The sequence below is a fragment of the Odocoileus virginianus genome, chromosome 19, assembly GCF_023699985.2.
Source record: "Odocoileus virginianus isolate 20LAN1187 ecotype Illinois chromosome 19, Ovbor_1.2, whole genome shotgun sequence".
Lineage (NCBI taxonomy): Eukaryota > Metazoa > Chordata > Mammalia > Artiodactyla > Cervidae > Odocoileus > Odocoileus virginianus.
This window is the reverse complement of record NC_069692.1, coordinates 11,810,882-11,835,714: the sequence shown is the minus strand read 5'-3', so window position 1 is coordinate 11,835,714 and position 24,833 is coordinate 11,810,882. Positions and strand designations below refer to the sequence as shown.

The following is a 24,833-nucleotide window of genomic DNA, read 5'->3' as shown; positions in this document are numbered from 1 at the left end:
TGGTAAACAACATACCCAATGTCTTATAGCCTATGGAAGAATCTAGTATTTCCTCAGGTCTAAAGCATTTCCCAGTGATGTTTTTGAGACATCAATATTGAGGACATAAAACAGAGGAAAGGCCACAGATCTCCATGTAAGAATTTTTAAGTGATTAAAAAAGAAAAAATAACAGGAAAGTATAATTAACAATAATATATAAAAATAAACAAAGATGGAAAAAAACCAATATAAAGTGTTTTCAATATCAGTTAATTAGTTTCTCAAAGCCCAATAGCATGAAATTAATATAATTTCTCTTAGCAAATTATTTTTCTAATGTGTTTTTTTTGCTTCTCACCCTTAGATTGAAAAAGAAGAAGCAGGCCAAACAAAATGCAGAGACAGCCTCAGCTATGGCTGCAAGGACTCATTCTGGAAAAGAAGATGCTAGTAAAGTCATTTTAGAGCAAGACAAGTGTAACATTGCTGTGGAAGAGGAGTACATTACTGATGAGAAAAAAAAGAGAAAAAGTAATCAGTTAAAGGAGATCAGGCGTACAGAACTAAAGAGATATTATAGTGTTGGTGAGTATTGATGGCAACTCTGCGGTATTTTCATTTTAAAACTGCAGTAATTTTTAAAAGATGATAATTTGTAACTGGTAATAGTATATCATGTTACAGTAGTGTAGTGTTGGTCGCTCAGTCGTGTCTGACTCTGAGACCCCATGGACTGTAGCCCACCAGGCTCCTCTGGGCCGTGGGATTCTCTAGACAAGAATACTGGAGTGGGTTGCTGATCCCGTCTCCAGGGTGTCTTCCCAACTCAGGGATCGAACCTGGGTCTCCTGCATTGCAGCCAGGTTCTTTACCATCTGAGTTACCAGGGAAGTCCGTATAATAATAATGTATATATAATATTATAATATGCTATATAATAATAATGAGAGTGAGAGGTGGAACTTGAGGACTTTAGTATTTGTTACTCTTGCACATGCATGCTCAGTCGTGTCTGACTCTTTGTAACCCATGGACTGCAGCCCACCAAGATCCTCTGTCCATGCAATTTCCCAGGCAAAAATACTGACGTGAGTTGCCATTTCCTTCACTAAGGGATCTTCCCGACTCAGGGATCTAACCTGCATCTTCTGAGGCTCCCGCATTGAGCCAGGTGGGAAGCCTGAAACAATATTAACAGTTTATTGAGCAGCTTCTATGTGCTGCCAGGCCTGTTTTATCAATAAAATCTTATATAAAGAGAAGTACAGTTAAATAAGATTGGTGTGTCTTATTTACTCTTACCTTCCAGCATCTAACACAGTGCCTAGCACATAGTGTCTGCTCATAAATATTTATTAACTAATGGTCACTTACCCTGTATGAGAAGTATTTTTCTTAATGTTTATAGACATATCCGTAGAAGTCTTGGTAGAAATGCCTGCACAGTTTGATATCAGCTAGGCAATAGGAAATGGAGGAGACATGGCCTGGCATCCTTAGATTAAAAACAAGCAAAAGACCATGATGATGATGACTTGGAAGTTGCAGTTAAGAGGCCTCTTAAGATGAGTCCACAGTGTCATACAGTGTCTGAGGATGATTGTTGCATCTGCGGTCGTGTTAGCACCAGTGGCTTGTCTAGCGTGATGGAGCTCATGCTCCTGTTTTGCTTTCGTGATGGAGCTCATGCTCCTGTTTTGCTTTACCATCCTTTTCATACCTACTGATCCCATCACAGGCAAGCCTGGAGTATGTTCAGAGGTCTCCTGCATTGCAGGCAGATTCTTCACCATCTGAGCCATCAGGGAAACCCCCTAAAGAAAGGGAACCAGAGACGAAACTTGATGTGGCACAGATTACGAAGTAATGAGGATTGCAAGGCTCAGCAGACTAAGGAGGTCTCTGAGAATGAACTGCAGTCCAGCATATGAAACCTGGGCTGGTAGCAGGCACTTGATCCACAGGGCCCCAGACTTGGTCCTAGTTAATGCCAGTTACCGGGGACAGGTCTGGTCTGTGTGTTTAATATAACTTTCTACTAGTTCTCGGACGGTTATAAGTGAGGTTTTGCTGACATTGCTCCGACAGAGGCAGGTGAGATATCTGTAGCAGGAAGCCTGTGGCTTGTAGTATTCACTGGGTTCCTGTGATTTGTTGTGTATTACATAGTTTCATAGATGCTTTTAATCTGAAGCCATCCAGCATTTTATAAAAAGCTGTAACTGTAAACCTTTTGAAAAAGACTTCTGTGTGATTAATAAACTCCCTCTTAAAATTTTCAGTGTTGAGTATTATCCCAAAAAGAGAAAGAGGGGTAAGGAAAATGGCTTCTTAGATCTTTTACCGTGTACACATTGGACATTTGAAAATGTGTGGTTTTTACAGTCACACAGTTTAAAACACTGTCTTCTCATCCTACTTTAAATGCTGCTGCTTACAAAGTATTTTAAAATCGAGACATTTTGGTCTGTAGGGTTTCCCTGAAGGAAGCTGACAGAGTCCTTTCCATTGAGATTTCTCTTTTCATGATGCTCTCCTAACTTCAGCTGATGTATTAGGCTAGCTTTTTAAGGTGCTACTCTCTGTTGTGTGCGTAGCACTTTGAAGCAATACCGTTCACTCTGTTGTTGTTCAGTTGCTAATTTGTGTCCAACTCTTTGTTACCCGGTGAACTGCAGCACACCAGGCCTCCCTGTCCATCACCAACTCCCGGAGTTTACTCAAACTCATGTCCATTGAGTCGGTGATGCCATCCAACCATCTCTTCCTCTGTCTCCCTCTTCTCCTCCTGCCCCCAATCCCTCCCAGCTTCAGGGTCTTTTCCAGTGAGTTGGCTTTTCACATCAGGTGGCCAAAGTATTGCAACTTCAGCTTCAGTATCAGTCCTTCCATTGAATATTCAGGGTTGATTTCCTTTAGAATTGACTGGTTTGATCTCCTTGTGTCAAAGGGACTCTCAAGAGACTTCTCCAACACCACAGATCCAAAGCATCAGTTCTTTGGTGCTCAGCCTTCTTGATATAAGTCCAACTTTCACATCCATAGATGACCACTCGAGAAACCATAGCTTTGACCAGACGGACTTTTGTCAGCAAAGTGATGTCTCTGCTTTCTAATACTGTCTATATTTATCATAGCTTTTCTTCCAAGGAGCAAGCGTCTTTAAATTTTGGGGCTGCAGTTACTGTCTGCAATAATTTTGGAGCCCAAAAAAGTAAAGTCTGTCACTGTTTCATTATTTATTTGCCATGAAGTGATGGGACCAGATGCCATGATCTTAGTTTTTTGAATGTTGAGTTTTAAGCCAGCTTTTTCACTTTGACCTTCTTTAAGAGACTCTAGTACTGTTTGCTCTACTCTTTACTTAATTTTTAAAAATTTTATTTATTTTTTAATTGAAAGATAAATGCTTTACAGAATTTTGTTGTTTTCTGTCAAACATCAACATGAATCAGCTATAGGTGTACATACTTAATTCTTACTAGACTTCACCAACCACCACAGTCATCATTTCTTCCAGGAACCCCACTCTTTCCCTGGACAGGTTAAATTTCCCTTCTGTATTATCATCATGGATTTATCTACTTTCTTTCCTGTTTGTAGACTGGTGTGGATTAGACCCTATATTATTAGCTTTGTTAGTATCTGCTTTACAAGTGCTCTTTAAATGTGCATTGAGTGGATGATTATACATGAATGAATACTGTGATTGTTTGGACTTTCATGAAAATTCTGGAAAGATATAGGCAGCAAATAAAGAGTTAATTCAGAATTATCCTGTGATTTTATTTGGTGACAATAACTAAAGAGATGCCATTATAACTTTTCATCTTCTTTCGAGAATGGCACTAATAACTGGTTTGGAGGTTTCAAGCATTTCCTTAGGAGAACCCAGTGCTTACAGAAAACTACTAGGTGGGCCGTTGAGTCCCAGGGTTCCTGTCTTTTCCACATTTTACTCTTAGCTGTTGGACACCTGTGTCGGCAGGTTTGCTTGATCTCACAGGGTGGACCTTTCATATTCCTTGGATTTCCACCCAGAAATGTTGTCTTGTACCACTAGGTGGAGCTTAGACTTCAAGTCAAAAGTAATTCCAGTTTAAGTTCTTTTGATGGCACCAGTCTGGGGAGGAGAGATGCTAAAATGGGAGGATCTTGTAAGCCACATGTGTTGTCGTCGTCGTTTAGTCGCTAAGTCGTGTCAACCCCTTCGCGACCCCATGGACTGTGACCTGCGAAGCTCCTCTGTCCATGGGATTGCCCAGGCGAGAATACTGGAGGGGGTTGCCATTTCCTTCTCCAGGGGATCTTCCCAACCCGGAGACTGAATCTGCATCTCCTGCAGTGAGTGGCAGGCAGATTCTTCACCGCTGTACCACCGTGAAAGCCCTAGCCACATTAAGGATTTGGATTTTATCCTGTATCTGTGGAAGCCGTTGAGGGAACTCTGTAACTCTCTGTTTTAAGAGGATAAATCTAAGGACAGTGGGTGAAAGTGAGCCTGAAGGCAGGTGGGAGACTGGGGCAGAGGAGAAGCGGAACCCTAGGGAGAGAATTTACTCCTAGAAACAGCATTATTTGGTACGGTACGTAAGGGAGAAAAAGGACAGAGTCAAGAATTGACAAACTTGAAAACTCAAGAAAGAAAATAGAGAATGTGTTTAGAGATATTGTAGAAGTACCAAGTAGATTTGTCTAGAAGGGCCTGAGTTTCAGGTGAAAGGCCTGGAAATTGCTACTTCAAGGTGTAAAGTAAATACATATAAAAGACACAATCCAGGGCAAACCCAGAAAGGCAAAACAAAAAGTTAATGGATGACTTTTGAAATGATAATGAGTTTATAGAAAAACAGTCTGGAAGGATCTGTAAAGGTAGGCTGATTTTTGTTTTCTCTGGGTACAGAAATTACAAGAGAGTTTTGTTTTCTTCGTTTTTTTTCACATCACACAGTTTAAAGTTATTTTTAATACCAATCAGAAGATTATAGAGAACTGAATAATATAACAGAGCAAACCCAAGGGCTTTAGAAAAAGAACATTAGACAAATGTAAAGTTCTATCATCAATATAAAATAATTACTTCCTGTCGGTATCTTGTTTCCACATCTATAATATCATCTACTTGATTTAAGGAAGCATATTTTGACAAAATAATATTTTTAGATCTTTAGATTTATCTGTGCCTCATGTAAGCCTTGGATAGCAATTCCTTACTCCTACCACTTAGAAGAACACAAGAGCTAAGATGCTGATAAAAGATGTTATGGAAAGACTGAATCACGAGAATTGCCTGTAACAAAATGATACCACCTCCAAAAGTGCTTTGTTTTTGAGGAGGGGAAATAGGAGTAATTTCCTTGAGGCAGATGGCATCAGATAAATCGAGATCTAGCACCTACTGTAGCACTGGGCACATGGTAAGCATCCAAACAAAAGCTTCTGACATAAGTGAACTCAATTCTTCTGTGCCTGCCCTTGTATTTACTGACACATAGAGCTCCTTACTCAGTTATTCTATTTATTTATAGAAACCCTTAAGGAATTGTTTGATCACAGTATATTTTTACAGTTTTATGTTTTAATAATATGTTAATGTATTTTTCAAAATTTGCTGTTAAGTTATAGTTAAATTTGACACAAGTAGTTGTTTACATATGTTTCAAAAGATGTTTGGTCCATATCACAGTATCAAAATATATTGAGTGGCATGAATTAAAGATATTTCAAAATTCTCTTATATTAAAAGAATACATTATTCCTTCACATTAGAAGAGTGAATCATCTTTGCTTCTATGGAAGTGAAGATGCAAATGGGAATTTTATAAATGTGGATACTGTCCCAGTGGGAAGTTCTTCAAACTGAAACATAGGTATATAGATGTAAGACCTGAAAGAGAAAAGGTTTATAAATATGGGAGGCAAGACTAAATTGGAATAAAATAAATCACTTTGTTTTTGTAGTGTGTTTATGTAAAAGATTAGTAAGGATCCTGAATGGTAAAGTAGATATTTTAAGAGAATTGGGAGGTTATTTTGACAAACAGAAAGCACTTAGATATGAGTATGGTTAGTTTTGTGGTTATAGCAATAAAAATTTATTTAGAGAAAACCTCTGCAGTGTGAAGAATGAATTTAGCTTTTCAACAATAAACCTGTAAAGTCTAAAGCATTTCAAATTGTAACTTTCCCTCCTGAGTTCAAAAGAAACTTAACAAGAGCAAAAGAAATGAAATTCTCCACTTTTCTTTTGTTAAACATTTTTGGGGTTTGCCACACAATAAAAGTAAACAGCTAGTGAATTATTTCTCATGTTGGCAACCCTAACACTTTTCCTCATACAGATTACTTTTCCTTGGGGTATTTTTTAACCACACGTGTGAAAATTTCCCATCTGTCGTCTATCTTTGTTTCACTTTGCAAGTTCAGAAAGCCAAAGCTGTGCTATTTTGATAAGTTAATTCCTACACATAGAAGTAGGTCAAACCACAGACATACAATAGCATTACTTTTCTGTTCAAAAATAATGTTCATTCTCATACTTCAGAGTTCAAATTAAAGGGTTAAAATGGACTTTGGTGTGGAAGGAGGATATCAAGAACCTAATTCATAATTTTTTAAAATCAAGCAGGATACTTGAGGGACTGGGGTATAAAATAAATTGATATGATTAAGGTGGAAATAATTGTGCCTGTCCTTCTTGGGGCCATCAAGCAAATCAGACTAATGTTTAAAATGAAGTCATCTCATGAAAGCTTAGGTCCAATCTGACGAGTGCCATGGACGAGTGCTTTCATGAGACAAACTTACACCTTCAAAATCAGAAGAGCTTGTTATATTCAAGCAGAATTACTGGGAAAACTGCACTTAAACTGTTGCAAATGTTTGTAGGTTATGGATTAATGGTAAAAATAAATAGGCAAAAAAATAAAAAGCTTAACAAAATGTTCCCTACAAAGGAGCAAGGAAGAGAGGCGTGAACTTCTCCATATCAGCGAACAGTACAGGAATTATACTTCTTCAGAATTGTGAAGTGAAAGTTGTTTTCCGGGTTCAAAGATGACAGGACATCCTCAGACACACTAAGGTCTCAGGAAACAGACCTTTGGTGTCATACCTTTATAGTATAATAAAGTTATACTTTATTATAATAAAGTTAAAATAAAGTTACTGTGTGGGAGTGATATTCTTTTCTGAGACGCATGTCAAAATGTAGTCCTCAAGTATGAAAAAGTCATTGTATAAAAGAATTGTTGGTGGTCAGTATTATAACTAATTAAACATAAAATTAAAAAATACATAATCATTGTAATTGTGGTTTCAAGTATGACTGTAAAAAGGCATCAGTGTTCTTTTTTCCAGCTTTATTGAGATATAATTGACATAAAATTGTGTAGGGTTAATGTATATTGCAAAATGATTACCACCCTGGCATTAGTTAATGCCTTCATTTGGTCACATAATTACCATCTCTTTTATGTGGTGGGAACATCTAAGATCTACTCTCTCAGCAACTTTTAAGTATAACATACAGTATTATTAACTGTGGTCACCACGCTGTTCTCTAGATCCTCAGAACCTATTTGTCTTATCATATCCCTGGAAGTTTGTACCCTGATCAGGTTCTCCCTGTTTTCCCCTACCCTACCAGTTCCTGGTTATCTGGCTGAGTTTTGCTCAAGGGATACGCCTTCCTTTTCCTCTCACCACTCCAACCCTCCCACTAACACAGTGTATTGTAATCCATTCTAGTCACTGAACATAGCAACTGTGTCTGACAGAACCTGCTCCACTCTGAGTTCAGGTTGAGAGTCTAGTCCTTTTATGATCATGGTGCTCTGCGTCATGCAAATCTTGTTTCCTACTCAGTCATTGTGTGTGATAGCCCATTTGTATTATGAGAAACCTCACTGTTGGTGAGACACTCAAATGTGATTTGGGCTGAGGGAAGGACAGCAGTTCAGACTCAACAGGGTTAGTGATTTTTCAGTTTGAGTGATTGTGAAAAATCAAATTAGAAGTGAACTGGGGAGTTTGCAAGGGAAAAATACTGACAGGAGGAATGTGGTTGGGTCTTTTTTGGAAGGCAGTCTGGTCACTTTTATCAGGAGTTTTACTTTTGCACACTCTTGACCCAACAGTTTTGTTTGCAGAAGCTTACCCTAAGGAAATGAATGTGCATGTCAATAGATTTGACCACAGACACTATCACTGCATTGTTTAAAATAGTGGGAAAATTAAGATAACATCAATAACTTAAAATGGAATACTATTTTTTAATGATGAAGAAAAACAGTGGACAACGTGGGAAATTTTCACAAAACACTGTTACAGTGGAAAGGCAGGTTGGCAATAGGGTATAGACTATGATTCCATTTTTGTTTAAAAGAAGGAGAGCTGCTAGAAGTACATTTACCAGAAATCAGATGTTTCTGTCTGAACCAGGGTAAAATGGGTGATTGCTATTTTCTTCTTTTGTTCCACTGTATTTTCAAATGACCACAGGTAGTTTTGATTCATATAGAATTATTTTTCACATTTCCTAAAATTTCTCCTAAGGCTGAAGTTTACTCAGCTAAACCCTTGATCTATTTATACAAAAGAAAAAAAGACGTTTTGAGAAAATTTTTTTCAGAGGATGGGAAAGAAGGTGGGAAGGTGAGAAATAGCATTGGACATGAGGGAGAGCAGAAAGAATGTTTTGGGTGAGTGTCTCCTGTGGGCTAGATGCTTTATTTCATTATTTAATTTTCTAATCATCACGATCTACTGCAGGCAATAGTAGCCTGTTTTGTAAATGAGAAAATCTAGAAGTTGAAAAACTTTCAGAAAAACCTTCAGAAGGTCCCACTGCAGCTCAGTGAAGCTGGGTTCAAGCCCAGCTCTGTGATACCAAAGCCCGAGTGAAGCCTCCCTCAGCTTTCTTGCCTCCCTCCAATCTCCTCTGAGAGAAAAATAAGGCAAGAGTTAAACAACATTTTCATGTCTTCTCTCCTGCCCCAAGAACATTGTTATATCTTAGTGAGGAATAAAAAGGTGACTATGATGGAATTTCCCTTTCCCCTGAGCTATAATGAATGTGATGATAAGGTTGAAAGTTCTCACTTAATTACCTGACCAAGTCACATACGTAGTTACATTCAGAACACTCACTGATTTTACAACTAAATCAAATGCTGAGAGAAATAACTCGTTTCTCGGAGTCACAATGAGACTAGTTTATTTATTCCACAGCATCGTGTTGGTGGTATAGTGGTGAATCTTCATTCATTCTGCACACGGGTGAGGGTGTGATCAGAGCTGAGGGTGGTACTGGGCTCTGAAGTAGAATGTTCTGTGAGAGACAGCTCCTCCTCTGCCCTTCTTCCAGCCTAGGTTTTACTTCAGCGTGACTCATTTTAATCAAGGACTGTAGTGCTTGTGATGTGCTTGAAGGAAGGTAAATAACACCTATTGCAAGACATTTCCCTTTGTGTCAACAGAGGATGAAACACGGTGTTCACACTGAGTACAGAGTTCTTCCTCACATTCCCACCCTCTCCAGGCTTTTTATGGCATGGCTGTCTAAAATTTTATTAATGGTTTATGGTCAGGTATTCCAGAAATTACCCTTAGAATGCTAAACAATAACATTGAATATTTTAATTGCACTCTTGACTGAGGCAGGCTAGTGATACGGAAAGTGTGTATCATCAGTAGAGAAAATGTGATATCTTTAAGCAAAGACAAGTCCTATATTTTCTTCAAGAATATTTATGACTTGATATTTTACTGTTAAGTCTTTGATCCATCATCTGCTTTGACCTCAGAGTGATATGGTTTTATCTCCAAACATTATCTAGTGCTTTCCATTATCATTTAATAATAATCCTTAAGTTTTCCTGAACTCTTTCTTTGCCCTTTGTGGAGTGCTTTGCCTGATTGAATTGCCTTATCTAATCCTTACAGTAACTCTCTGGGAGAGTCCAGTTGGCATTCCCATTTTACACCCTGAGAAACCGCCTTAAGTCACTTGTCCAAGGTCATGTAGTGAGTCAGGGACAGACCAGGATTCATTCTATGTTCCTGATGCCAGAGCTTCCATTGTAACATGAAGGTAGACATTTATGTGAAAACTGAGCCATTTCTTACTGGTTTGTAAAGGTACCTTTATTTTACATGAAATTCTTTCAATACCAGACTCCCCTGGTAGCTCAGATAGTAAAGAATCTGCCTGCAGTGCAGGAGACCCAGGTTCGATGCGTGGTTGGGAAGATCCTCTGGAGAAGGAAATGGCACCCCACTCCAGTATTCTTGCCTGGAGAATCCCATGGACCGAGGAGCCTGGCAGGCTGAGGTCCATGGGGTCTCAAAGAGTTGGACACGACTAAGTGATTTAACACACACACTTTCAATACAGCTCTGATTTTGGGTTGTTTCACTACAATGCTTTAATTGCTATGGCTTTATAATCATGTGTTTTAACATGATACAGTATTGTTGTTATTCAGTCTCTCAGTTGTGTCAAACTCTTCTTGACCCCATGAACTGCAGCACGCCAGGCCTTCCTGTCCTTCACTATCTCCTGGAATTTGCTCAAACTCATGTCCACTGAGTCGATGATGCCATCCACCCATCTCATCCTCTGCTACCCCCTTCTCCTTCTCCTCCTGCCCTCAATTCCCAGCATCAGGGTCTCTTCCAATGAGTCAGCTCTTCGAATCAAGTGGCGAAAGTATTGAAGCTTCAGCTTCATCATCAGTCTTTCCAATGAATATTCAGGGTTGATTTCCTTTAGGATTTCCTTTTGGATGATATACCTACCCTCATTTCTCTTTCAAAAGTAATTTTGTGTATTATGCTTCTAGTCTTATATATTTATGGCTAGTTATCAATTTGACATATTTCCCTTCCCAGAAATTTTGTTTTAAATTTTTACCTAAGTTGCATATAACTTAAAAGTTAATTTGAAGAGAAAGATATTTACAAGAATGATATTTCCTATTAGGAACATTATATGTACCACCCTTTATTCAAGCTTCTGTTTATATACTTCAGAGAACCTTTAAAACTTTCTACGTCTCTTGTCATTGTCTGGCTATATTATTCCTAGATATTGTCTAGTTTGATACCATTTTGCCTGGGACTTTTCCAAATAGTTTCTATTGCAAGTATAAAAGACGGTTACATCTGGTCACCTTACTGAACAATTTTACAGTTCCTGGATTTTTAGGCCGTGCTGGGCCTTAGTTGCTGTACAGGCTCTTCTCTAGTTACGGCGAGCGGGAGCTGCTCTCTAGTTGTGGGGAGCGGGTTTCTCATTGCAGTGACTTCTCTTGTTGCAGAGCGCGGGCTCAGGAGCTGTGGTTCCCAGGCTCCAGAGCGCAGTAGTTGTGGCTCACGGCCCTGGTTTCTCTGCAGCACGTGGCGTCTTCCTGGATCAGGGATCGAGCCCCTGCCTCTGCGTTGGCAGGTGGACTCTTTACCACTGAGCCACCAGTGGGTGTTTTTGTGATGTTGGCTCTATAGGTAGATAACTTATCTGGTAATAATCAAATTTTCACTTCTTTCTTTTCAGTATTTAAAACTTTTTTATGTGTTGCTTTGAATGGAGATTCCAGAAAAAAAAGTTGAATATAAACTGATAGTAGGAGTTCCTGTATGTATTTTGCTTTTTATATTTGCTTTCGATTTCTGCTACAAGAATGCTTCTCAGTTTACTCAGGTATGACTCAGGAGGGCTTAGAATAGGGCTTCTGGTGCTTAATTTCTAGAAACCACTGGGGACCAGTGGGTGCCTGGTGTTCATTCTGCACAGGCGTTGCCTTTCAGGGCTCTGAAAGGGGGCCTCCAGTAAAGGGCAGGGATTCCCTCTTCTTGGATTTCCAGGCTCTCCTTATATTTGAAGTGTTTCTGTTTTCATCTCCACTACAAAGTTTGTTCTGTGACCATCAATACTTGTGGTTTAACCTTGCATCACATTAGGTTAACCTCTTTGTTGTAATTTAGTGGGCTGGAAGATACTCTGCCCAGAAGCATTAAAAGCTTTGCTGGAAGTGCTCTCAGGCACTTATCTTCACAGAACAACAGGAAAAAGAAGAATGGATGGACTCTGTGCAGTGCCAGTGAGTGTCTCTCCCACTGCAGGCCCCGGAATCCTCTGTAAGGCTGGGGTGGGGGCCTCACTCGTGTGTTAGTTCAGGCTGCATTTAGGTAATTAACAAGCCATTGCAGTCCTGAATGATGTCATGAAGTCATTCTGTTTTCATTCTTATGGGGAAATTGCTTTTGGTGTATATAACCTTTAGGGTTTCATTGCTTTTTCAGAAACCCATTTCTAATGAATGTCACAGAGTAAACATTCTCCATCATGTTAAGGAAGTTCACTCCTATTCTTAATTTTCTAACAGTTGGATTTTTTTAAATGTTATTTTAAAAATATATATATAATAATGGCTATTTAATTTCTTCAGATGCTTTTTTTTGGTCATGTACCGAAGTGATCAGATAAGGCTTTTCTCCTTTAAACAATTTATAATCATCTATCACATTAATGCTATGTCATTCTCATATTTCTGTATTCAAACTTTAACATTATTAATGTTACTGTTGTTGGTTCAGTCACCAAGTCATGTCGGACTCTTCAGGACCCCATGGACTGCAGCACACCAGGCTTCCCTGTCCTGCACTGTCTGCCAGAGTTTGCTTGAGTTCATGCCCATTGAGTCAGTGATGCCATCCCACCGTCTTATCCTCTGTTGCCCTCTTCTCCTTCTGTCTTCAGTTTTTCCCAGCATCAGGGTCTTTTCCATTGAGTCAGCTCTTTGTATCAGGTGGCCAAAGTATTGGAGCTTCAGTGTCAGTTCTTCCAATGAGTATTCAGGGTTGATTTCCTTTAAGATTGACTGGTTTAGTCTCCTTGCTGTCCAAGGTAGCATTTGTTAAACACTCTGTGCCAAGCTCTGAGATAAACTGTGCCCATTATCTCATTTAAGCTTTTGAGCAACATTGTGAGACGTCCATTTTTTTTTTTTCCATTTATTTTTATTAGTTGGAGGCTAATTACTTTACAACATTGCAGTGGTTTTTGTCATACATTGAAATGAATTAGCCATGGATTTACATGTATTCCCCATCCCGGTCCCCCCTCCCACCTGAGACGTCCATTTTACAGATAAGGAAATGGAGGTACAAAGATTTTAAGTGACTTGTTCAGCATTGCACAGCTCTGAGGGTTGATTGGTGAAGCCAGCTTGTTTTGACTCCAAAACCAAATTGTAATCAGAAAAAAATGTGGGGTAACATAAGGGAAATGGTATATGACCTGACTGATTAAAATCAAATTATGCCATCTCTTTCCAGTCTGGGGCTGTGTCTGTCATTGGAAACAGCTTTTCCTGTTTATGTATCAGGATGGCTTTTTCTTAGAAAGCTCAAGAAAGACACTGCCGAAGGAAATGGCAACCCACTCCAGTATTGTTGGCCTGCAGAATGTCATGGACAGAGGAGCCTGGCAGGCTACAGTCCATGGAGCTGCAAGAGTCGGACATGACTTAGCGAGTAAACTACCATGAGAGAGACATAGACAATTGCCGCTGCACTGGATCCCGCTCATTTGGATGTCATGGAAGCCATCCTTCCTCTTTGGACAAGTGTGTAGTGAGTCCTATGCCGTCAGCCTCGTGTCCCCTGTTCAGATGGTCTTGTGATAAGGATGCAAGGAAAGAAGAGAACTGACCGTTCAAGAGGAGTGTGGGAAGAGGGGACACAGACAGTAAGTGGAAGGCCAGAGCAAATTTGATCCTGATAAAATTTGAAAACCTGGTAATTTTCAACATTCGATTTGTGCTTGTTCAGATAGCTAATAAGAGGAAAAACAAAGCTACATACTGTCTTTTCTGTCCTTCCTCTATCTATGTAGAGATTACAGAACCAAGAGCCAGGGGATTCACCGTTGTCTCTTGTTTCTGTTTTCAAGGACAGTAATGGATAATGTCCACTGTCCTGACTTCACTTAGTCCCAGTGGTCTGTGCCTGGAGCCACTTGCCCAGGTTTCAAGGTCCTGGATAGTATCTCATTTTTGCTGGATTTTTTTTCAAAACCAAAACATAACCAGAGCTGCATTCCTTAACCACCTCTACCCTTTCTCCCTCCCATCCCCCCAGCCCGTCACATACCTGGGTTACTACTTGAATCATCAAAAATCCCCTTTTGAGATCTGAAATTCTTTTGTCTCTTCCCGTAAGCCTGTTCTCCATCTCTGTTAGTCAGAATAATGTCCCCTACCCATTCACAGAAGGTGTCCCTGTCCTTTTTCCTGAAACCTGTTAGGTTACACAACAGAGGCGAATTCAAGTTGTGGATGGAATTAAGGTTGCTAATCAGCTGACCTGAAGGAGGCGAGCATCCTGGATCATCTAGGTGTGCCCAGTGTGAACACCAGAGTGCCAAGAGTGAGAGGAGGGTGGCAGGAGAGAGAGAACTGGAGAAACAGCAGCGTGAGGGGACTCGGCTTGATGTTGCTGGCTCTGCCGATTGAGGGAGGGACCCTGAAGTCAGGAAGCTGGGCTCGTTCTGAGATGAACAGGCAAGGGAGTCAGTCTTCCCCTCAAGCCTCTAAAGAGCTGCCTGCTGACACCTGAATTTTGCCCAGTGAGACCCCATGTCAGACTTGAAACATGTAGAGCTAAAAGATCATAAGTTTGTGACTGTTTAAAATTCGGAACCACTCGATTTGTGGTAATGTCTTACAGTAGCAGCAGATACATCATGCCGTTCTCCTAACACGGGTGGCCGTGACAGAGGGGGTTTGTTTATTCCTTCCACGGTCTGTCACCTTGGTGTTGAGACTCAGCCCTCAGGGAAACCCTTACTGCTTCCTCCTATTGCTTCTTTCAGTATTTCTATCATTGAAACCTCATCTTTGCCGCAATAACTCTTCCAAATTTCACAGCCGCTTAAGCCCCCAGTCGTGTCTTCAAACTCCTTACATTTTAGCAGATGACCTTATCCCTACTTTACTGAGAGGGTCAGCACATCTGTCCTGAGATCACTCTTCACCGCAGGGCCTCTGTGACCTCCCAGTTACTTGTTTCCAAGTTTCCATCTCCCATCCTCAGGGTAACATTTGACAGTGTCAGTACAACCTTCCTTTAACTTGGTTTCTATGCCTTTGTGACGTAATGATCTTTTCCTTTCTTTTCAATCTTCCCCACCCCCTCAATCAGCCACGTTTCTTTTTACCTCCCCTCCTTCCAAATCTCAGACTTCTGTAGGTTCTGTTCTCAAGCCTCAGGTATTCTCTTAAAATGTATTTGCTTGGCCGTGATAAGATTCCTTTACATCCAGCTTTCCTGCCTTTCCAGGCCCTGGACTCCCAAACATCAACTTCTGTTAGCCCCAACGCACGTAGAGAGAAAGGAGTGTTTCAACAAATGTTATCTAGGATCTCCTCAGATGCCGGAGCCAGTAGGCCTGTGTTCCAGACACACCCCTGGGCCTCCTGTGGGCAGGGCACCGGGTCAACGCTGACTCCCCCATCACCCATTCCAACCCTTCTAGGATTTATGAGGAAACAAGACAGTTTAGCCAAAAGGGCCTGGGTTTCATTCTTCTGGGCTTCCCTTGTGGCTCAGCTGGTAAAGAATCTGCCTGCAATGCAGGAGACCTCAGGTTTTCTTCAGTACACTTATTGGACCAGGAAAAACTGTCTCTGAAAACTTTTCAGAGGCGGGGCAAACAGTGGGTACAGTTACTTTGCTCTGAATGGCTTCTGAGGACCACTTGACCAATTTTGTTCTCCTCTGGTAGTAGATACTTCTGCATTGTTTGCTTCGAGTTTTTGTAAGCAGGGGGAGAATTTGAATTTGGGCCGGTGTAAAAGATCTGAGGCAAAAGCAGAAGGGGACAGCAGACGAAGAGATGGTTGGATGGCATCACCGACTCAACGGACATGGATCTGAGCAAACTCCGGGAGATGGTGAAGGATATAGGGTAGCCTGGCGTACTTCAGGCCATGGGCTTGCCAAGAGTCAGACACAACTTAGCAACTGAACAACAGAAAGGTCTAAGGAGACCTGAAGCTCGAAATAGAGATGTCAGGTGTCATTGGGAGATAACTGCATCCTTGAGGGTGGCCCTGAGTCCTCACCTGAAATGCTGGCAGTGGAGCCCCTCCTGAAACCCGGCAGAGAAATTCTCTCCCCAGGCAGCCCAGAGCTCTGCCCCTCTCTCCCCAGAGCTTCATGGACCATGTGCTGTGGCACTTGTGGAGGTAATATATCCAAGACTTCACTTATTGAGAGGAATAGCTGGCTGTCTTGAAAACTTACTGCAAAAAAAATATTTAGGAAACATTATGACCGTGTGGATCACAACAAACAGTGGAAAATTCTTAAAGAGATAGGAGTACCAGACCACCTGACCTGCCTCTTAAGAAATCTGTATGCAGGTCAGGAAGCAACAGTTAGAATTGGACATGGAACAACAGACTGATTCCAAATCGGGAAAGGAATACATCATGGCTGTATATTGTCACTCTGCTTATTTAACTTATATGCAGAGTACATCATGAGAAACGCTGGGCTGGATGAAGCACAAGCTGGAATCAAGATTGCCAGGAGAAATGTCAATAACCTCAGATATGCAGATGACACCCCCCCTTATGGCAGAAAGCAAAGAAGAACTGAAGAGCCTCTTGATGAAAGTGAAAGAGGAGAATGAAAAAGTTGGCTTAAAACTCAGCATTCGGAAAACTAAGATCATGGCATCTGGTCCCATTACTTCATTTCAAATAGATGGGGAAACAGTAGAAACCATGACAGACTTTATTTTTGGGGGCTCCAAAATCACTGCAGATGGTGACTGCAGCCATGAAATTAAAAGACGCTTGCTCCTTGGAAGAAAAGTTATGACCAACCTAGACAGCATATTAAAAAGCAGAGACATTACTTTGTCAACAAAGGTCCATCTAGTCAAGGCTGTGGTTTTTCCAGTGGTCATGTATGTATGTGAGAGTTGAACTATAAAGAGAGCAGAGTGCCGAAAAATTGATGCTTTTGAACTGTGGTGTTGGAGAAGACTCTTGAGAGTCCCTTGGACTGCAAGGAGATCCAACCAGTCCATCCTGAAGGAAATCAATCCTGAATATTCATTGGAAGGACTGATGTTGAAGCTGAAACTCCAATCCTTTGGCCACCTATTGCAAAGAACTGACTCATTTGAAAAGACCCTGATGCTGGGAAAGATTGAGGGCAGGAGGAGAAGGGGACGACAGAGGATGAGATGGATGGATGCATCACCAACCCAATGGACATGAATTTGAGTAAACTCTGGGAGTTGGCAATGGACAGGGAGGCCTGGTGTGCTGCAGTCCATGGGGTCGCAAAGATTCGGACATGACTGAGGGACTGAACTGAACTTAACTGATGAATCCTTACCTTGGGCTATAATCAGGTGAAGACAGATTGGGTCCTTAGAACGTGTTAGTTACTTCTCAGCTTTCTGTATTCACTCAGCTGTAAAACCTAATGTTTGGTTTGTGGCTTTGCTTCAGATGATGTTCCTGGTGTGATGTTCTATCAGTGAAAACATTGCCCATATTCAAACTCCTTAGGCCTATTGATCTGTATTGGAAAATTTCATGCAAGCATGTGTAATGGGTATCACACAAGGGCACAAGACATTCAAAGATGTATACATCATGGTCCTTGCCTCAAATATTTCAAAATCTTAGACTCAGGAGGAAAGGTTGTATTTTTTTTTTCCTTCCAAATATATTATTACCGTGTTTGCCGTTTTTCTGGCCTATCCACCTATGCCGAAGAAAAGTAATTTTTGTAGTAAATCAGTTGTACATAGTTGTCAAGTTTATCCTGAAAAGTTCAGCCAGCACCTGGCTTTCTCTGGCAGCTGAATAATATGGAAACTCTCATGATTTGCTGGCATACAACAGGACCCCCAGTGGGACCAGAGATGACTATGTACAGCCTGTGGAAGGGCATGAGCTGAAGCTGCCACAGATGGGAAGAAGCAGCAGATTAGGCTCTAGAAATAGGAAGCACCTACAGAAGGATATGAAGAGACTGTGCTGAAAGCAGGAGGACCTAAGGGACAGCTGATTTTGGCGGCAAAGAAAAAGGCAGGGATGTGGGGCAGAGAGTGGAGCTAAGATATTAAAAGGAATGAACACCATGCAGATGATGAGAGTTTTAAAATACTCTCCTTTATTTTTCACTAGGCTGTATGGAACCTCCAGATTCTCCTACAGAATCTGGAGATCTGAAGACCACAGTCAGTAGAGTCTCATCTTCCTGAAATAATTTAGATGTGATCGATCACCTAAAGGAAGAGAAACCATTTTTTTTAACGTAGTCTAGAAGATTTGGGGGGTCCTTGGTGGCTCAGACAGTGAAGAATATGTCTGCAATGTGGGAGACCTGGGTTTTATCCCTGGGCTGGGAAGATTCCCTGGAGGAGGGCATGGCAACCCACTCCAGTATTCTTGCCTGGAGAATCCCATGGACAGAGGAGCCTAGCAGGCTACAGTCCATGGGGTCACAAAGAGTTGGACACAGCTGAGTGAATAAGCTTATAATAGATTTTCAGAGTGTCTCTGATTCTATAAAGGACTAGAAAAAGACTAATAGCAATCTTTTTTTTTTCCTCTTGGTTCTTAATTTTAAATAATATAAAGGAAATTCTTAAAAGGCAGAGAATCCCATGTACGTTAACTGTCTTCACATTCCTGTGTTCCCTTCCATCCTCAGCCAGCTCATCCGTGTTTGTTGGGAAGTTGAAATGATACTGTTGGTCTGCATGTGGGTTTGGGGGGCTCTAGGGTCTCAGATGGAGAGGATTCTCATCTCCCGCTCTTGTTTCTCTCCCCCTCCACTGCATTCTATTGTGTTCAATGTATGTGGGCTTTTGTTTGGACGTAGCCTTAAAAAATGTGTCTAGCTGTCAGAAGGCTCTTTGAAGAGATCAGAGTTGTAATTCATGGATTCCCTCAGGCATCCCAGTGGAAGTCAGAAACAGATGGAGTTTCTTGAAAAGATCTGTAAATGAGCCTTTTGTCTAATGGACAGAAGACCCTCCAAGTTCTTGGGTGTTATACCAGCAGGAACATTGCCACATTGGACTGAGGGGAATAGAAAGAAGCTGAAATGAAATAAGACTGATTGACTTCTCAAATTCTGTAGACAAGGAACCAAAAGAAGATGAAATAAGACTGATCAACTCCCCAAATTCTATAGGCAAGAAACAGGTTGGTAAAACTGTTCAACCACAGGGCTTTCCCTGGTGGTCCAGTGGCTAAGACTCCACACTCCCAGTGCTGGGGGCCCAGGTCAGAGAGCTAGATCCCACGTGATACAACTAAGACCGGGTGCAGTCAAATAAATAAAAGTTTTTTTTTTTTTGTGTGTGTGTGCAGCTGTTTTTAGTGCACATAATGGTACCACTCTGTACATACCATTCTGTTTCTCTCTAAACATGTTTTGGTGTTTGCTTCTGGCCTGTTATGCTCTGGGATTCTAGGCAGTACTTAGATATATTTTGCTTACCCTCCTGCTCCCCACTGCCACAGATAACTCTGTTCTGTGCACCCTCCAGCAGGTCACTCACTTTCTGATATTTCCTGGGAGAGGATGTGTATCTGTGGGTCAATTTGCTGAGTCATACTTGTGGATCAGTGGTAACGAATCTACCTGCCAATGCAGGAGACGTGGGTTTGATCCCTGGGTCAGGAAGATCCTGTGGAGAAGGAAATGGCAACCACTCCAGTATTCTTACGTGAGAAATCCCACGGACAGAGGAGCCTGGCGGGCTCCAGTCCATGGGGTAACAAAGAGTTAGACACGACTTAGCGGCTAAACAACAGCAGCAGGCTGTGTATAATTACTTTGCTGGAATGGTTTTACCAGTTTACATTCCGTGTAGCAGCTTGCATCTTTGCCAACCCTAGAATTATCCAACTTTCTGATTTTTGCCATGCTAATAGCTGTAAAATGATAGCTCGTCTTAATTTGCATTTTTCTGATCTCATACAAGTTAGAGCATCTTTTCATAGTTAGTTCAATCTTGTACTTTTTGTCACTTAACTGTATATCCATTGATATATGTCTCTCTGGTTTTCAGTGTCCTGGTTGATTATATTAAGAGGTATTTTGTTATAACAGGTTGAATCATTTGTAGCTGCCAAACTACTAGGTTGACTGGTTTTGACCTTTAAAAGCAGCTCGATCTGTGGTCCACATTAATTTGTTGTTGAACATAGAGGTCTTTCCAAGTTTTCATTATTATAAATGATACTGCAGTAACCATATACTGTGCCTAGCATTTTCCTTGTTTTGATTTTTCCTTAGGATAAGTAAGGGAAAGATTACTGAGTTATGGACATTTTTGTGGCTACTGTTACATATTGACAAATCACTTTCTAAAAGGGCTGTACTGATTTACATTTATCAATTATATCACCATACTAGTTTAACTTCCTCATTATACATTATCATTTAAACAAATACTTGGATAACTATAAGGCATAACCTCTTTGTTATTTGTACTATTTAATTACAGTTCAGTTCAGTTAGCATTAATCATTTATTCATGTATACATTGATGACCAATGTTTTTATGAGTTTGGTCTATTTGTACCTTCAACCCATTTTTCTTTTAGTGTCTTCTTGTTTTTTCAAAGTCATTTTGAGAATGGGTTTTAATATACTGTAATTTACCCTATCCTCAATTCCTGAAAGTGAAATCATTCACTTATATCATTTTATTCCTCAGATGACAATCCAAACAAAACACATGATAAAAAAGAGAAGAAGATGGTGGTTCAGAAGCCCCATGGTACTATGGAATACACTGTAAGTATAAACAGGTAGTACAAACATTTGTTAATACCACTAGATTTACATAATGTTTCTCCTGACACATCCTGCCCCTTCGCTGCCTTCCTCTTGTGTAACCATTAAATAGCAAAGCTTCTTAAGACCTCAGTCATTTCTCCTTTCTATAGTTTTTCCCTGAATAAACCTGTTACTTGAATTACCTTTGATACGCCAGTGATGAGTAATTTTAGGTCTCCTTCCTAGTCATGCTTTCTGACTTCCCAAACCATTTATTCAGTTGTCTACTCAACACATTCACTTAGACCTTTGGGCTTGGCCTTTTTTCAAGAAGCAGTGACTCCATCATCCATACATTTCTATAAACCAGAACCTCAGCCTAAACATCATCTTCCTATCACTCTCCACATTCATTCTTCCTTTCTGTGACCATCCTGCAAGTCTAGGGCTGATCCCTTCATTCTACTGTCTCATAGAATTGTGTTCTTTATTGCATAATCTTTATCAGTTTAACAGTGTTGATCCACTAGTATAATTGTTATCTTTCACTGTCTGTCTTGTGCCTTAATTCATGTACCCATGGAGAGAGACCAGATCCCATTTTGGTTGCCATTCTAATTCTGGTGCTTGCAGGGTATTAGACCTCCATATGGTTGAATCAGCAGATGAATGATGCAGTGCATGTGTCCATGACTGCCCCTCCCCATTATGTACTCATCTCTCCCATCACACCATGAGTTTCTGGAGGCCAGCAGCTGTGCATGCTTATCCCAGGCCTGGCACGAAGTGGGCACTCAGTTATAGATCTGTTTCATTACTTTGACCTGGCATCGCTGAGGAGTGATCTCTGATTTCTAGAAAGAAATTAAGTGCTGTGGCCCCTGCCCCTGTGTTTTCCTCATGTGTATTTATTTTCTACCCACTATCTGTGTGCAATGCCTGGCTCTCTATATAAGGCAAGCAGCAAGGCCTGTCCCCCCCTGGCATTTCTTCTAGAATGGTGAATCTTCTCCAAGCTTCTGTAAAGCATCACATTTGAAAGGTTGTTGCTGAACCATGGAAAGACGCCGGGATTCTTGGCCTCCGGAGGAGAAGAATTCAATTCAGGGCCAGAGACAAGGCTTAGTAAAACTTTAAGTTTTACTAAAGTATAAAGGAGATAGAGAAAGCTTCTAACATAGACATCAGAAGGAGGCAGAAAGAATACCCCCCCTGCTAGTCTTTAGCTGGATGTTATATAGCTACTAGCAGTCTGCTAATTAAAGGAAGGAAATGTCTCAAAACTCAGAGAATGATATCAGGCCCCTCACCCACACGATGCATTTTGAGATAATCTTGGCACTGGCGGAGTCATCCTGGGCCATAAAACGATTGACATGAATCTTGAAGAAAGGCAGATTCCCATACAAATATATAGTTTCAATAACATAGATTAAGAGAACAATGTATGAGTATAACATCCTGGTTTGTCAGGTCAGTTCTGAACCTTTAGGCAAACCGACTTGAAGACAGAGTCTGGGGTAAATGCATAGTACATTAACATGGCTTAAGACAAACATTTCCATAAGAAAAATGCATTGGTTAACTCAAGGTTTGAGAAAAGTTAAGTTCAGGTGGAACCAGGTGTCATTATGGCAACACAGTATTTTAAGACTAACCTCTTTTTAAACTTGAATAGAGAAGGGGGGAAAATATATCACTAGTTTGTTTCCTCCTGCTGCTTAAGAGAGAGAGAAAAAGTGTCTGACACTTGCAGCCTATTTCCTCCATTTGGAGACCCCCGGCCTTCCTGCCTGTTACCTCCCACACTGGAGGCCCTGGCACTGGCATTTCATGCACAGTGCTCTGTGGACATCTTTCTAGGCATCTTTCTATGCTTTATAGGCCTGGGCCTTTCCAGGAAGATTTGGGGGTGATTATGTATGTCCCATTACCACTGGCTGCAGTATGTTGTTGATGCCCATAACACCTAGCACAGTGCCTTTAACTCCTGCAAGATCTTGCTTAAGTGTTGGATTGTTTATCACTAAAAACATCATTGATTCTAAAGCCATGTATATATCCTACAGTGTGACTCACAAGCACCTCCACGGATATGAGAAGTAGTCTTTGCTAGGAGATGCTTCACACAGGGTGTACTAAACGATGCAGTGAGCGTAAAAAATCAACCCCAGATTAATTCATATAAACGGGTGATCAAATTAGTAATGCAGATCTGTCCACCTGATTGATTCATGTTATGGAGATTAGTTGGCTAGTTATTTTGTGTACTTCTCATGATTAAAAGGTGACCCATAACTTTGTGTTTAGAGAACCATGACCAGAGCCACTTACACAATTGCTTATATTGTTCCGGTGCTGTGAATGTTCAAGCATTCTGTTTAGTTTCAGACATTTAATGATACAAGTTATCCCTCCCCAGGTTCTGTAACTTGGTTCTGTATATATGTTTTATGCTTGTGTAATACCTGCAGATCATTAAAGTGTTCCTCCTCCCCAGAAGCCCCTGTACATAGTATCCTCAAGTTTTTGTGTAAAAATATGAAGCCAGTTTATTGATCACTTGTCATATGTATCTCCATTTGGATGAAGAAACTGAGGAACAGAGAAGTTAAGCAAGTGACCCAAGGTCACACAGCTGGCAAATGGCAGATTTGGAATTCAGGTCCAACAGTCTGACTATAGTCTGTCTACATTATCAATCTGTGTCTTCTACTGACTCTAAACCTTGAAAAGCTGTGGGTTTGAATATATTATGTTAATATGTACTGCTTGAAAAAATATTTGAAAACTTTTTTGTTAACCTTTAGTGCTGATGATTTTGCTCAGGGTAAGGTAGGGGCATCTGTTAAGTTTTCAGTAACTTTTAAAAAATTTATGTATTTCTATCTTGTTCTAGAAATGTTTGAGGTAGTTTTAATAACTGTTAACTTGGTTATAGTTCTGGGACAGTTATAGAACTGGGACAGTGCATCTAGTCTGTGGGCTTTTGATACCTGAGGGCAGTGAGTGGTAAGTGGAACTCGACATCTGTCTCATTTCAGCTGCTTACAAATTCCTTCAGGCGCCTCAAATCTCCGCCTATAATTCAAGGCTCGCCTGGCGGAGCCCGTTGAGCTTACAGAGTTAGCCCCCGGTGTTGACCCAGGGCTGTCGTTGGGAGCATCTCAGTGCTGGGTCTTGGTGGTCGCGGGGGCTTTCTCTCGTTGCCATGTGGAGGCTCCTCACCACAGTGGCCCCTCTTGTGAACGCAGGCTCTGGGGCCCGTGGCTTTCAGTAATTGCAGCGCGTGGTTGCCGTGGTTGCGCATCCCGAGCTCTAGGTCACAGGCTCGCTCTTTGTGGCAGGAGGGCTTAGTTGCTCCACAGAGTGTGGGGTCTCCCCAGATCAGGGATCAAACCTGTGTCTCCTGCATTGGCGGGTGGGTTCTTTACCACTGAGCCACCAGGAAAGTCCCGCCCTTTTTATTCCTCTTCCTCCTCTATTAGAGAAGGACAGAGACATGAACAGCTGAAACAGACCACAAATTTTATGGATTTAAACAATAACACTAAGTTGGCTGACTGTGGGAAATTGTCATGTTAATGTCAGTGGACAGTTTTTGGTCGCTAGTCTGAGTCCTTTTAGATTTCCATGCCTTTCACTGTATTCATTCATCAAATATTTAAATGCCTTCTATGTGTCAGGCACTGTAGGGAAAATGGTCTTTAACAGGCCACAATCCAGGAGCCTAAAGTACAGTAAAGAGACAGGCAAATAGAAAAATGCTAAGAGAGAATCTAGCTCCATTTCCTCTATGAATAATGTTATGTGTAATATTTCTTTTCTTCTTAGCTTTATATTATAACTCATAGACCCTCTGTTACACACACCTAAGTTGTGCCAGAGTAAGCTTAGAAATCTATTAGTAGACAGTGAAATTTGCAAATAAGGGAGCCCAGAAATGAATAATATTTAAGACTTTTTTGTTAAGAATTGAGAATGTATTTGCTTTTTTCATAATACATTTGGATGTATATGTTACT

At 40.9% G+C, this 24,833-nt stretch overlaps 1 protein-coding gene across 5 annotated transcripts in view; it reads left to right on the top strand.

The window, feature by feature from the left end:
* The window catches only part of NCOA7 (nuclear receptor coactivator 7), a 151,905-nt gene that overhangs the window by 73,250 nt on the left and 53,822 nt on the right, over positions 1 to 24,833 (top strand). For all 5 annotated transcript variants that reach the window (XM_020878926.2, XM_020878928.2, XM_020878927.2 and 2 more), the window contains 2 exons: positions 347 to 567; positions 20,747 to 20,826. In XM_020878926.2, the coding sequence (XP_020734585.2) occupies positions 347 to 567; positions 20,747 to 20,826 (301 nt within the window). The remainder of the gene's footprint in view (positions 1 to 346; positions 568 to 20,746; positions 20,827 to 24,833) is intronic.